The 15,254-nt window shown below is 42.1% G+C and overlaps 1 protein-coding gene across 4 annotated transcripts in view; it reads right to left on the minus strand.

The window, feature by feature from the left end:
- ADCY2 (adenylate cyclase 2) overlaps positions 1–15,254 on the minus strand; it is a 193,363-nt gene that overhangs the window by 20,999 nt on the left and 157,110 nt on the right. For all 4 annotated transcript variants that reach the window (XM_053243793.1, XM_053243792.1, XM_053243791.1 and 1 more), the window contains 4 exons: positions 13,513–13,650; positions 7,837–7,962; positions 6,781–6,965; positions 4,451–4,535 (listed from right to left, as the gene is read on the minus strand). In XM_053243793.1, the coding sequence (XP_053099768.1) occupies positions 4,451–4,535; positions 6,781–6,965; positions 7,837–7,962; positions 13,513–13,650 (534 nt within the window). The remainder of the gene's footprint in view (positions 1–4,450; positions 4,536–6,780; positions 6,966–7,836; positions 7,963–13,512; positions 13,651–15,254) is intronic.

Below are 15,254 nucleotides of genomic sequence, written 5' to 3' on the forward strand. Positions count from 1 at the left end.
AAGTTTCAATAAAAATGCACACCACAAGCACAATATCTGCACAGACAACAGGAGAACAATATCTTGATGGAATTAAACAGCTCTACGGTCTTTGGCTGGCTCCTGCTGGCCAAGCTAAGGCTCCTATTGACACTGCAGTGCAATAATGTAGAGCAAGGCAAAATCTGCAATCCTGCTGAGGCAGCAATAAGTATAATTATAAAGGGAAAGCAAAGGAAAAAGAAAACAACAGTGGTCTGAGTGAGACGTGCACAAAAGTGACAGGGGTTGTTTTGATTTAGCCTATGAAACAGAGGCTTATAATAATATTATGAATGGTGTGAAGAGAGAACTTTTCCCCCCTCTCTCATTATCGCAGAAGAATGATTCAAAGTACATTCAGAACTGGCAAAAGGACATACATTCCTCCACTAATGCTTAATTAACTTACAGAATTTACTGCTACAAAATGCACTGACGGCCAAAGTGGCTTTAGAAAAGGACTGGACAAATTCATGGAGGAAGGGCCCATCATTGGCTATTAGCCATAATAGCTAAATCGACCTTCATTATAGCTTGAAATTAGCAGATGCTAGGGACAAACAACAGGGGAGGGTGACCTTCATGCCCTACTTTATAGGGATGTGCATTTCGTTTTGGATACAAAACGTTTTGTGAACAAAACAGGCCATTTCGGTTGTTTTGTAGCCAAAACAAAACACCCAATGCTCAAAACAGAAAATTTTGCAGCCAAAACAAAATGTCACTGTTTCGGATACAAAACGTTTTGTTGTTTCGGCTGTTTTGGAACTCCATTTTGCAATCGCAGAAAGTCTTTCTCCTTCAGTCTCCATTTTTAGTTTTGACATCTGTTTGAATTTCCAGCCCTTCCAGCCTGCAGATTGGCCAGCAAAAGCATGGGCTGATCTGCTGACAATTGCCTCCTTATTCCTTTTAAGTAAATTTAAGGGTAAATTTTACCCTCATTGGCCAGTGGGGCAGTGTGCATTTCATTGTTGTTGTTTCACACTGTTGTGAGTAGATCAACTGCATTTTGGGCGGGGTGATGGTGGTGTGTGTGTGGATGTGCATGACCTCTGGCAATCTGCCTGATTTTTTTCCAAAGCTCTGCTGTTGTTGATGTGTGATGTTGATGCTATTTGGGGTGGATTGGGGGCAGAAAGGGGGCTTTAGGGGCAGAAGAGTGGTTCAGGTGGTAGTGCCCCAATGGGTGCCTGCTGCCACCCAGATTCCAAAGGAATTGGGGAAAGGGCTGATTTTTAAAGAATTTCTGAAGTTGAAATGTCTTTTGGGCAGAGTCGGGTCAGAAAGGGGGCCTGAGGGGCAAAATAGTGGGTTGGGTGGCAGTGCCCCAAGGGGTGCTTGCCACAACCCAGATTCCAAAGGAACAGGGTAAAGGGCTGATTTCTTAGGAATAGTCAGAGGTTTATGCTTCTTTGAAGTCCCCCCGCCCCCAGGGAATAATGGGGGTTTCATCAGACCCATAACTCCACCTGGGGGGCACTGGGGTGGCCGGGAGTGAGTGGTGGTGTAGTGCACATAGGGTGCCAACCACCCCCATGGGTTGCTAACCCATGGGTTGCTGGGTTCTGTTGTTTCTGAGGTGTTCTGAGTGTAGATTCTCTGGTAGCATATGAGATTTTCAATGACAAACCATGAATCCACTCATATGCTACCAGAGAATCTGAATCTACACTCAGAACATCTCAGAAACAACAGAACCCAGTACCCCATGGGTTAGCAACCCATGGGGGTGGTTGGCACCCTATGTTCTCTACACCACCACTCACTCTGGGTCACCCTGGTGCCCCCCAAGTACAGTTATGGGGCAGGAATTATGGAGGTCTATCATTCCCTATGGGGAAGAACTTTACAGACACGCAAACTCCATTACATCTTTAAAAATCAGCCTTCTGCCCAAGTCCTTTGAAATAATTCTTGCAGCTTCCTTGCCCCCACTGGGAACTACCACCCACCCTACTCTGCTCTGGGCCACCCCTTTCCCCCCAACATGAAGCTATACTTTTGCCAAAACCTCAATTCTTCCCTATGGGAAAAATCCTATACTTCAAAAATTCACCAAAACTCAGCCCTTTGCCCAATTCCTCTGAAATTTGGGTGGTAGTTTCCATCCATTGGGCACTACCACCCCCACCCACTAGTTTTTCCCTGGGGGCATTTTTTAAAATCCAAAACATTTCAGATTTGGATTTTGCAATTTCGAACAAAGAACAAAATTGGGGTGTTTCGGATTGGCTGGTTTCAAACAAAGAACAAAATGGGGGTGTTTCGGATTCGGGACAAAAACAAAACAGGAAGAAAAAAAACCGCACAACCCTACTACTTTAGAGCTTTCCATCCAGGAACAGAAGAACACTAGACTAGATGGACCTTTCATCTGATCCAGCAAGCAGTTCTTACGTTCTTATTAATACAACATCTAGGAATGAATCATCTCTAAGATTCTAACTACAGCAGCTACTCACAAACATTTCATTCTGAACAACAAGATCGTGAACAGTCCAGTTTCAGAACTGACCTGATTATGCAAAATACAGAAGAGATACACTTTGTCAAGTGCATATTTATCATGAAAATTAGCACCGTGGCCTTTCAAAGACTCACTGCTGTCCTAAGCTAATTTACTGAGGAAAACAAACAACTTCTCTTCCAGCTCTTTCTAGTTCAGCTCAAAAGCAAAAAGGACACAAACCACTGTAATGCAAAATAGACCTCTTAGAAAACCAAGCTATCAACATACTGCAGTAAATTGGTTATTTTCAGGGGAACTGGAAAACACACACACAGTCTTGAATTCACTTTTAAACTTTTCTCTTAACATGCTATGAAAAATGGAGGAAGCCCAATGCTATGGAAACTACAGTTCTTAAGAAGCTGATAAGAGCTCATACATATAACATTATATACTTTTTTTTCATTTATAATTGTGCTGTCCATCCAACAGTCCCACAAAATAACATACGATTTAAAACAAAGCCCCTACAATATAGTGATAAAAGGAAATTGGTTGAATCCTTTAATGCCATTGCAAGAATAGTCTGTCAAACAAGAAAATGTATTCTTTTCATCCACCTTCTAGACAAAGAGGGGATACCCTTGAGGCAGAGGGGCGTAGCTATAATTGAGCGAAAAGGTTCAAAGAAAACAGGGCCCCAGCTCCTGAGGGCCCTCCAGCTCCATCCTTCCCTATTTTCTTCATTATCTCCCTCATTCTGGGGGGCCGCCAGAGAAAGGGATGAACACGGGCCCCCTCTCCCCTAGCTATGCCCCTGTCTGGCAGACAAACTGCTCCTGGAACTATTTACAGAACAAGGTGAGGAAAATGTTGATATAATGAACAGAGGCAGCCAGAAAACCAATTCTGGGCTGGTTCAGATGAACAACGGCTTCACAGCAGCCTCATACACAATAACATCGGGGTCGCTGGCATGAACACACCCAACCCGAGATCACTTAAGGACGTGCCGATGAAAATGCAGCATGTCCTTTAACTGTATGTGAGGAGTGATCATCTGGATTGCCCCCTACGTCCGCTACAAAACCCCTTTTAAACAGGGTTTTGTAGCACATGTAGAGATGCTCACCCCTCACATATGATTAAAGGATGTGCCTTGAATGATGTTGAGGCGGGCGCATTCACACCAGCTGCCCTGGCATTATGGCGTGTAGGGCTGCTGTGGAGCCACTGTTCATCTGAACCAGCCCAGAATAGGTTAGTTCTATCCTGCCTTGATATGCTGCTGGTTTTGGCTTGTTGGTTTTCCATTTTTCTGCTTTTGTTTTGCATTGTTTTTATTTTTACTGTTACTGATTAGGTTTTATGCTTTTAAATAGCATGCTCCTTCGGGTATACTAGCAGCATACAAATCTTGTAAATAAATAAACATCTCATAAATAAAATTAAATGTTCAAGGTGCTGCCATACTGTACAAGTATGGCAGTGTACTCTTATATACAAGTACATTTACCTGATCACCACTGGTCAAAACTGTTTAGTTAGTTAGTTACATATTTCTCTCAGTTTCAAAGGAACTCAAGGCAATGTACATGGTTGTTGCTCCATTTTATCCTCACCACCCTGTAAAGGTAGATTACGGTGAGAGGGACAGAGAGTGAGAGACAGACAGATCCATGGTCACCTGAGTTTCAAAGGTGACTAATCATTTCATGCCCCAGAACCTATACAATGCTAAATATTTGTCCTTTTCTGTCTTTGGTGTCATCTGCTAATTGTTTCACACTAAGACACTGTTTTAATATGAAAGAGGATGTCCAAGCTGTTTGATGTGAAGTACATATGAGTATTTGTGTGAGTTGTGTTTGCTATATGTTCTGCAGGAAAGATAAGAACATAGAAAGCACAACTGAACAAACTCATGATGAATCTTTTAAGTAATATGTAAAAGTCAGAAAGAGGTAGAGTTCCTACCTGTCTACTGAGTACCAGCAGAGTGACAAAGAATATGAAGAGAGATATGGAACCCATTGTCTTCAAATCTTTCAGTACCCCTGGCCTGTGAAAACAAAGACGTGACTAGAATTTGCAGGAAAACAATTCCTATACAAATTCTGAATCTGGCTATCTTTTCTCTGAGATACACAAACAGCTTTCTAGAATGAAATATCAGCTTATACAATCAGTAGAATCAAATTATAAAGCTCATCCTGGACTATAACACTTCTGGGTGATATGGAGGTATTGGATTGCACAATTAAACACTCTTCCAGAAAAGAAATGCCTTGCACATAGAGTTCAGTAGCCTTCTCCTTGAATTGGTAGTTTCTTGTTTTTTTCCCTTTTCCTTTTCCAGTCATTTTATTGCAGTGAGATTCCACACAAGAATTACAACTGTTATAAAGGGGAGGTGCAGGATATGAGGCAAGATTATATTATTGTGGGTCAAACAAGGTACAAATCTTGGAACCGTGTCTGCTCACATGCCCCATTTATAAGCGTGTCAGAGATTTCATTGACAGAATGAAATTTTAGTCTTGGTAGGAAAAAATCAAGGTAGCTAATTTGTGGAAAAGATTAGTTTCCTAAACATAATGTTGTAGTATAAGCACATATGCTACTAAAGTAAGAACCACTCTTATGGAAGATAACACGGCCTCTTGCCAAAGCTGAAGAGCATACAATTCATTATTTAATTGACTGATTCTGCAAACCTGAAAACTAATGTTTATCCATATTATTGTAGTCTGTGCTGGTGCTCTATTATTATTTGTTTGACAATTAGCCTAAACAAACCAACAATAAACAACTTAACTGAACTTAATCATTCTGCTCTCCTGCCTTTCTCCCTCCCGTGCCATGAACCCCAAGTCTGAACCTGGGGAAAAGACAGAGGACCTGCAAGACGAAGAAAGGTTTGAGTGATCTCTGCCTTCAGGGTCTCCAGTGACTTCTGAGGGGTTTGAGTTAACTCTGCCACTAGTCCCTCCAGTATCTTTTGACCCCCTCCACCAGCAGTTCCCCAGCTCCACAGCAGCCAGCACCTGGAAAATAGCCCTTTAAGTCTTGCCTCTTAAGACTTAAGCCCTTTAAGTCTTGCATCTTAGGTGGGGCTGCACCCCTGCCTCTGTTTAAGTTTGTCTTGACCTTTGGCTGAAGCAACTTTATTGTGAATGTGACCACAGTTGACTTCTTGTTCTCGTGGTTCCTTGGCTCCTGACCCCTTGCCTGTTTGACTTAAACTTAACCTGTTCCTGCTCAACTGATTGTCTGGTTCTGGACTCTTGCCTGTTCTGACCTTGGCCTTGCCTGTTCCAGACAAATGAACTAACCTCCTGATTCCTGATCTCTGGTCTACTGTACTCTTAATTTGTCTGGTATGAACTAACACCTTGGTTCCTGACCTCTGGCTTGCTGTATCTTGACTCTGCTTGCTTTATGGACTGACTTCTTGGTTCCTGACCTGCTCCTGACAGACTGTGTTCCTGAAACACATGCCCGCCTGCCCAGACACAACACCCAGAGACTTTCAATTACTTAAAGAGAGGAGCCAAACTAGACTTCATAAGAGACTCTCAAGTCTTCCACAAGATCATCTGGGGGTGATCTGGAGGAGGGAAGAGTTCCTACCCCTTTCCTAGCAGATGAGCAGAGCCTCCATGGGGCTCTGCTAACTCAACCCCACATGAACACGACAATTGCGGGCTCCATTATTGCCTCAGGGAGCTGGGTCCTCCAAGGATCAAAGGAGGCCTCTCACAATGCATTGTGCTCCAACTAGAGAAACAACTGCAGAACTCTCTGATTAACATGGTCGCCAGTTGCCGGGGACTGGTCAAAATGGGGATTTCAACCCACGATCAGCAGACTGGGGTAGGGCAATTGCTATTTTCATCCTACCTTGGTAAAAAAATCAAGGTAAAGAAGTCGGGCTTCCCACATTTGAACAGGCTGGGTTGGCAGGCATCCCAAGAGTCTCATGGGCAGAAATAGCTGGGTTTACTGCCTCCTACCTTATGGTTCTTGGTGGTGTGAAAGACCTTACAGAGTTGCTGTCATTCTGAACAATTTCACTCTCTCTTTTTGTTGTGATGTCTAATACAATGCATGATGTGAGTCATTGTGTTGTACAATCACATCACTGGCTGATGGCTATGCAGACACTGAGACATACAACACAGTGAAGTCCCGTCACATTTTGTTTCTGTTAGACATCATAAGGAAGAGAATGAGAGGTTCTGCAATAACATCCAATTTGGCTCTAAGTAGTTAACTTAGGTCAAGGACAAAATTAACTGCCCTACCTCTTTAGAGGCGCCATTGTATATAGGAACTTGCTGTAGTTGTCCAGCACAGGGCCATGTGTGTGTAGAAGAATGATGTTGTAGGCCACTAGAGCAACCAGCATCATTGCCATTTTCAACTCATGATTTATCCGAAGAAAAACAGAACATGAAATCAAGCCCAGAATGCAGCTGTAGATAAAGTACTGGAAGGGGGAGATAAAACCAAACAAGAATTTGGACTTAGTAACTAAAGTTTAGTTCTCACTAAGGTGGAAAACCTGTATCTGGGCCAAAGTATTTCAAACGACAGGTGGCAGCTCACATGACTGTGTGCTACTCCATACAAAAAACCCCTCTGAGTCCCATGTAAATTAGGGATGTTCACAAACTGTGGTTTGAGCGCTTTTAGGGAAATGGAACTGGGAAGCATGCATGGGTGCCATGTGCATGCTGGCGCTGCTGTACCAAGGGTAGGATGCACGCCGCCCCAGCAGGAAGCTGCATGAAGCGGAGGGCAGCAGGTAAGGACTTGCTCTCCTTTTTATTAAATTTCCCGGTCCCATTTCCCTAAAAGTGCTCAAACTGCGGTTCATGCTAAACATGCCTAGGATTGGGCTGTAAGGCTACATTCTCAAAAACCATGCTGGCCTCTTTAAATGTCACCACTGGATGCTGCTCTATAAGGCCCACTGGGGAGTATGCCTATCCCTCCTTGGGAGGTGTATCACTTCTCTGGACTGACATCCAGACTAATGTTACACTTGTGTTATAATGCAGTGCTCATGCAGCCATCAGGGACATCTTTGGGGCAAAGGGGAAATTGGTGAAAATCACCCCTTCTCCTTCAACACCAGTGCAATGTTAGCAGCATAATTTCTGCATTAGTCTAGATGTCAGCCACCTCCAGAGGAACTATGTGGGGGGGAGCCTTAACAAATATCTGTTCAACATGGGAACAATCACAGAGCAGGCACACTTCTAGAGGGTCTTAGTTTTTATCATAAAAAGACACACTTGTAAGAGGAAGGTGCCTGCTATATGTCATAAACATAAATAAATATGATACAAACTTACAGGTAGGAAAAAGTAGTTGCTTTGAATATACCAGAGTGTCTGATTGCTTGCATCAGAAGAACTCCCATTTGATGAATTAAGAATGGGGAGCAATTCAACCACATCATCGCTGTCACCCAAGAAAAACTAGAACAAAGAAATACAGAGTCTTTTAAGGTTTCCATCAAGTACACACAGAGTATCAGAGAAATATCTAGCATTTGAACCCTATTCACACATTATATCATTCAGCACTCGAATGATCTATGGACAGTGTAGATAGATACAGATCTGTACAATTCAACCACATCGTCGCTGTCACCCAAGAAAAACTAGAACAAAGAAATACGAAGTCTTTTAAGGCAAGTTATTCATATGTTATGTTAAACGTAGGTACCACTGTGCACTTCACATCTGTATCCTAGATTTGAAGAGGCTTGTTCCCAAGTTCACTTTTAAAAGGAGTGCAGGTACAGTCATTTACGTATATATCCAAGTGTACAGACATCTGAACACAATTACAACAATGCCTGAATAGGACTACAGACTGATCAAGAGAAACTAAAGTTTTGATTAAAATGTAAATGTGAGATTTTGGGGGGTCCATTTTTAAAAAAGATTTCTGCCTTTTCTCTCCATGGTCTCTTGCCTAAATAACTTTTCTTCCAACCTGGCTCAAATCCCAGAAGCGAACAAGTGCTTTGGTGCACAGTACATGAGGAGGTAGGAAGACTGGAGGTTCTGCTCCTATTATGAAGTAAACATTAATCCCCAACTTTCCCATAGATATGAATGGGTCAGACATATAATAAAGTGGCATGAACTTTGATGGATTATATCTTCACTTCTGTTCATGCTGCACTTTGATCCAGACAATGCATATTTTAAACTGTATTTCATATTCACATTATATTTTGAATATATTTTACATGAAATGCTAGCACCTGAGATAATGTGGAAGGGTGGGTTTTATTTTAATAAAAAGATAACACAAGATAAATGCAACAGAAATGTCAGTTTGTAACAGACAACTGAGCAAAGAGATACCCTTTAAAGTGGTGATTCTTTTATATTTAGCAAGGGGAGAGCAACTGGCCCTATCTAACCCTCAGCACAGCTTCCCTCCAGTGGCTGTTGCTGGTATTTGCCTTATGTTTCTTTTTAGATTTTGAACCCTTTGGGGACAGGGGGCCATCTTATTTATGTATTATTATTATTTGTATGTAAACCGCTGTGTGAATTTTGGTTGAAGAGCAGTATATAAATAATCGTAGTAGTAGCAGCAGCAGCAGCAGTAGTAGTTTCAGCCTCCAGTGTTAATTTCTCTAAGATCTGCAAATGACATACAAGTGAGACATTGTGCCTAGGGACAGACAATAATTTTTTTTTAATGATTTGCTTCCCCCACCCCCGGTCCTACTGTCTCTGGCTTACCACAGGGCATAACTGGGATAAGTATATACACACCATGGGCAGCAATCCCACCTTCACACTCTGAAAAGAACTGTTGTATATTCCAGACTGACTTGTTTCCAAGTTGGCTGAGGGATTATGAGCCTTGAATACTGCTGGTCTAGTAGTATATGACAAGGCTTTAAAATAACCTCTTTTCTTGATCTGATCTATTGTATTTTACTTATTTGAGATATTTGAAAGGTCAAACCTTCCCAATGTCTAGCAGAATTACACAAAATGACCAAGGCGAGAAACACAACCAGGCTGCATGAGACCTTCCACTGCCCACCAAGCAAAATGATCATATTCATTCTTATCAAGGGGAAACTGTAAGCAATAGAATGCCCATGATTACTGTAGATGTATTTATTTAGGTTCTCATGGCAGCTTAAGAATTTCAAGTCAAAGGTCAATTGAACTGGCAAAGCCTTATATACATTTTAGAGAGAACGGAAGTTATGACAGGAATGGTGAAAGAAGAGACAGTTATATTAGCCAGCAGGGAGACTAAAGGCTCAGAAGTTGATTGGTCCAATGGCCAGATACCCAAAGGATGTGGTATGAAGCTACTATTAGCATGAAATGCAGAGGTATGAATGAAGCACAAGTGAGGGAGGCAGAGGCCTAAGTGAAAGAGAGATAAGACAAGAAAGTGAGGGGGAAAGCGTCAGTTCTTGAGACAACCTTCATAGAGGTCCTAGGGATAGGAATAGCTGTGCACTCCAGATAAGCAAGGAAGCTTGGAGGTTTGGGAATTCTGGACCCATTAAGCAGTGAAACAGTGAACTGAAAGACAGCATATAAAGCTTGGGATAAGCTGAATGTCACATAATGATTGCTCAATATGTAGACAATGGAGACAGGCTGTAACTGATTTAAAACTGTAAAGATTTGCCTTTTCCAGTAAAAAGAGTTAGAAAAGAGTAGCTTTGCTTCCTGCTTCCAAAATCTGTCTATCAAATAAAAATGCAAGGAAAATTCAAACTGCAACCTTCAAATTCAAATTCAAACTGCAACCACTCCTAACAGAGATTTACTACACAAAGAAAACTTCAGCAATGTATGTACCTTTCACTTTGCAGCCACCTAATGGCACAGCAGGGAAATGACTTGATTAGCAAGCCAGAGGTTGCCGGTTTGAATACCCACTGGTATGTTTCACAGACTATGGGAAACACCTGTATCAGGCAGCAGCGATATAGGAAGATGCTGAAAGGCATCATCTCAAACTGCGTGGGAGGAGGCAATGGTAAGCCCCTCCTGTATTCTACCGAAGACAACCACAGGGCTCTGTGGCAAAATCGACTCAACAGCACACTTTACCTTTCACTTTAAATTCTATGAATTTCTTCTAGGCATGTACCGAAATGCGATTTGGTGTCCAAATCGCAGGCACAACCCTTTTAAAATGAGGGCTTACACAGCCCCTTTAAAGCAGAGGAGAGCAGACCCATACCTGCTCCTCCTCCGATCGCCGCCATTGCCATAATCCTGGTGCTCCCCGCCCCAGCTATGCCCACACAGAGGCCATGTGCATGCGAGTGTTGCACAGGGGCATATGGGAAATGCCCCGCTGGCACATGGGCATAGCTGAGGGGAGCGCCAGGATTACGCCAATGGCGGCAATCGGAGGAGCAGGTATGGACCTGCTCTCCTCCACTTTAAAGAGGCTGTGTAAGCCCTCATTTTTAAAGGGTTGTGCCTGCAATTCAGATCCTGAATCACATTTTGAGCACATCCCTAATTTCTTCTCCATATCTTATATCTTTTACTTTAAATTCTCTTATCCATATCACACCAATCTCCACAGCTCCCTGCTGAAGAAAAACACTTCCTCTGATAAGATTAGCTCCATATCAACCAGAGTTCAAAGAACATACTGGACAAAATAATGACTCATTTTCCTGAAAGAAAAATTATAGCTTGGAACTATGGGCCAGTTTTTACAAAACAAGAAACTTTCATCTAATACAAGTATAGGAAGATCAAAACTCTTTCCCAATTCACAACATTTACAAGAGAGATGGAATTTGGATTGCATTTGCCCCCCAAGTGTGATTCATAACAGGTTTGCCACAGCTACCAGCTGATGTGTCTAAAAATCAAGTAAGACCTAAAGGCCCTCTCCATTGTCCAGTCCTAGGCTTCATCTACCAGCTGTGCAATATTACAAAAGAGGAGCTTGCTGCTTCCCTAGTCATAAGTCAGTCCCTTCCCATATACAGCAATGTTTGCAGTAAAATAATTATGGAATATGAAAATAGCCTTAAAAATTAACAGGATCACCTACCAGTTTCCAAGGCTACTTTGCATCAGACTGTACGCATAACTCATGGTAGCTTATTATGAAATGGTGAATTTTTGCAGTGCATAATGAGGGATTGTGTGGCCATAATTATCTTGTAATTTTCTAACCCAGAGAATCATGGGTATCATTAAAAACTGAAGTTCATGAGATAAATCTTTCCTGGCTTTAGTCACCGACATCTGGGAACAGCCAGGAATGCTGCAAGACACTGCTGTGTCCCTTCAAGACTTTGATTACCTGCTAGGTTGTTCTATATCAGTCTTGTTGGTGCAAATTAACAATCAGCTGTAATTTCAAATACACATACATACTTCCATCCTTTCTGACAAAAAGGGAAATCAATAGAAATAAAATGTTAGATTTATAAAATCCAAGTACAATTCTAACATACAACAGTATGCAACATATTTTAATAAGCCAACTTATTTTTAATTAATGGACTGAGTGTACTAGATTTTGTTCCCCCAGTACACATTTGAACAAGAGAAATGGTTTATGGCAGTCCCATGAGAATACTGTAAGGTTCATTTGAATCCTTTTAATTAAGCATTTCTCATAAGAAGCCTGTTTGTATTACGAGAAGCCTGCAACCAAAGACCTAGCTGGTTAGTTCAAATTGATATATGAAACTCAGCTCTCCACCCCCACCACTCACACTGCTTCGTGACCCTTTTTGCTCCCTTTGAGTCGCCAAATCACAATGCTGCACTGACAGTAGAAGCCTCAACCAGCAGAATTCCACTTCTAATTTTTAAATCTGCAAGACCCATGTCAGGCTCAAGAAAGACTTTAAACCCAGAAATCTTAACCTCTCTCTTGGCTCCCTGATCTCTAGTCACAGCCCTGCAAACCTCCCTGCTTGTCTGCTTCCTTCTTGCCAATAGTGCATAGCTATTCCGTTATCTAGGCACCATGAAGTTTCCCAGTCTGTGGGCTTTACTGCCAGAGGAAGTGGCTTAAATTAGGATGAGTTAGGATGAGTATATAGAGTGCATTTAATAACACATAAGTATAAATATGCATAAATCAAAATACACCTGGGGCCGTTCACATTTCTGCTTTTGCCACTGGTTACAGTTCCTTATGCTTTTTCGAACCTAGGATTGTTCATACAGATGTTTTCCCCATCCTTCTCACCTATTTCTGGCCAATAGGGTTGTAGAGGACATGGAGCGCCCCGCCCCTCCTTCCTATTGGTGCATTCACCTGCACCCAGGTAGCCAAGGAGTACATGTGTGCGTGCATGTTTAACCTTTAATTATATATTAAAGGTTAAACAATTATATAACCTTTAATTATATATATGTTCTAATTACACTCACAGCATTGAGGGAAACCCCCACCCTCTGTTCTTGGGTTTTGTTTTGATGCAAGTTCACACAGCATGCCTCCGTGGTTTCCTTCTAGCCAATGGCAGGGGGGCGGGGGAAGAGATTTCTAAAGAGCTATATCTGCATTTCTGAAGAGAGTATCCTTCTTATCATGCTTATGATTCTAGTCAGTGCCTCTCCCTATTTGCTCCAGTGTTTTCAGAAAAAGTAGCATTTAAAGCATTCTGTAGTAGCATTCTGCATTTAAAAACCCCCGGAAATACCTCGAGATAAGCTAGAATTTGGAAGACAGAGCCCGATTTGTGTGTGTCAGGGGGGTGCTTCCAAGGATCTCGAAGGGACTTCGAGGTAAGTTTGGCTGGTGTGTGAATGCACACACTCTCTCCTGAAGGAGATTCGGGGTAACACCCCTGTCTGTAAAGCCTCAGAGAGAGGACAGAACTATATTTCTCATAACAGAGCTTGCTCAAGGGCTTTTTTTCTTGGAATACTTCTGGATTCCTGGAAGGCTACTCTTATCTCTCTGATCATTTTAAAAGGCTTCATATACACAGGCTGGAAGGGAACAAAAGTGTAGGGGAAAAGAACAAAAACTAAGCTTACCATATTGAATACAGCCATTGTTAATATTACAGCTGTCGTTATCAAGGTGAGCATGATCCGTGGCCAGGGCCGGTTTGCAATGACTCCGGATGACTTCAAAACCCACATCAGTGAGGTAGAGACTTTCTTGTTGCATTGCTGCATATGGGCACATGAAAAATGCATGTCTATGAATATTTTTTGGTTCTTCTTTCTTTGCTCTAAAGCAAGAATGTCACAGTTCTACATTGCAAAAATATGTAGGCATCTAAAAAAATCAGCTGAGGACATGCATTGTCCTCTCTTATTCATTTGAACTGATAAAAATTGGCACTGAATTACAATTTCCATACCTGGGCTTAGAATATCTGAGATAAGGAATGACATGAAATATATTAGCAGATAAAAAGGGAGCTAAAACATATGGGATCCCTGATCCACTGAGTCCTTTTATGTGGGTCCAGGGAGCCACCCAGGTAAAATAACTTGTTGGGCAGAGGGATTTATTTATTGCATTTTTATTTAATTTTTGGAGACCTCAAAGTGGCTAGTTATCACAACATAGTTTCAAAATTCATATAATGTTTAATGTGTTCTGTAATCTAAAACGCATTAAAACACATTGATAATACTAAATATTAATAGCAGAACTATAAGAGCTGCATAACGATGACATTCAGCTGTCAGAGCCCAAATTCCAGGACATTGTTCACTTCAAAAGTTAAGAATAGAATCATCTAACTAGGGCAGGCAAGTACCGTGAGAGAAGAGCATTCCACAATGAAGGTGCCGTAACAGAAAAGGTCCTGTTCCTAGTGATAGCAATCTAGGTTCAGTTGGAATGAATACAGTAAATGGATCAGGACCTTGCCAGATGACCTAAGGATGTAAGGAAGATCAGATGCGAAGAGATGCTCCCAGAACATGGGGCCAGGGTTTTAAGATCATCAATTAATGCTTTGAAATGAATTTTTAAAATGACCACTAACCAGCAGAGCTCCTTTTAGAACTGACATTAGATACTTTTGCTAGGTGATCTGGCCAACACCTTTGAAAGACCAAATGAAGTTTCTTAACTGTCTTCATGGACGGCCATGATAGTAATCTAATTTAGAAGTTACCAAGGCATGCATGGCAGAAGTCAGGTTTCTATCTTTCAGTATAAGGCAACTGCTGATGTACCAGCCAAAGCAAATAGGAGACTCTCTGAGTCATGACAGACACCTGGACATCCAGGACCAATGCCTTCCCTGCAATAAGCTATTTGCAAATAGCAGCTAAGAGGGTGGATTTTCATTAGGAAAAGGCATTGGGGAAGACAGCTAACCCTACTCCAGCATTGTAGTCCTGATCAGATTCCCCCAAAGCTGCATGCAATTAAACCTGATAGGAAAATATATATGTATATGTATATGTGTGTGTATCTATATCTATGTCTATGTCTATATCTATCTATCTATATAGAAAGCTGCCTTATACCGAGTCAGACGATTGGTCCATCTAGCTCAGTATTGTCTACACAGACTGGCAGCAGCTTCTCCAAGGTTGCAGGCAGGAATCTCTCAGCCCTATCTTGGAGATGCCAGGGAAGGAACTTGGAACCTTTTCAGGGGTGTACCGCTAATGAGGCAAAGGGAGACGAATGTCTCCTGGCCGACAGCCTCTGAGGCCCCCCCCCCCGCCCCCGTCATGCCATTCCTTGCCCTCTCAATTCTGCCAAGCAGCATGCCTGCAAGGGAGAGCAAAGGCAGCCGCCTGCCTGC

This window comes from Hemicordylus capensis, chromosome 4 (assembly GCF_027244095.1).
Source record: "Hemicordylus capensis ecotype Gifberg chromosome 4, rHemCap1.1.pri, whole genome shotgun sequence".
NCBI lineage: Eukaryota > Metazoa > Chordata > Lepidosauria > Squamata > Cordylidae > Hemicordylus > Hemicordylus capensis.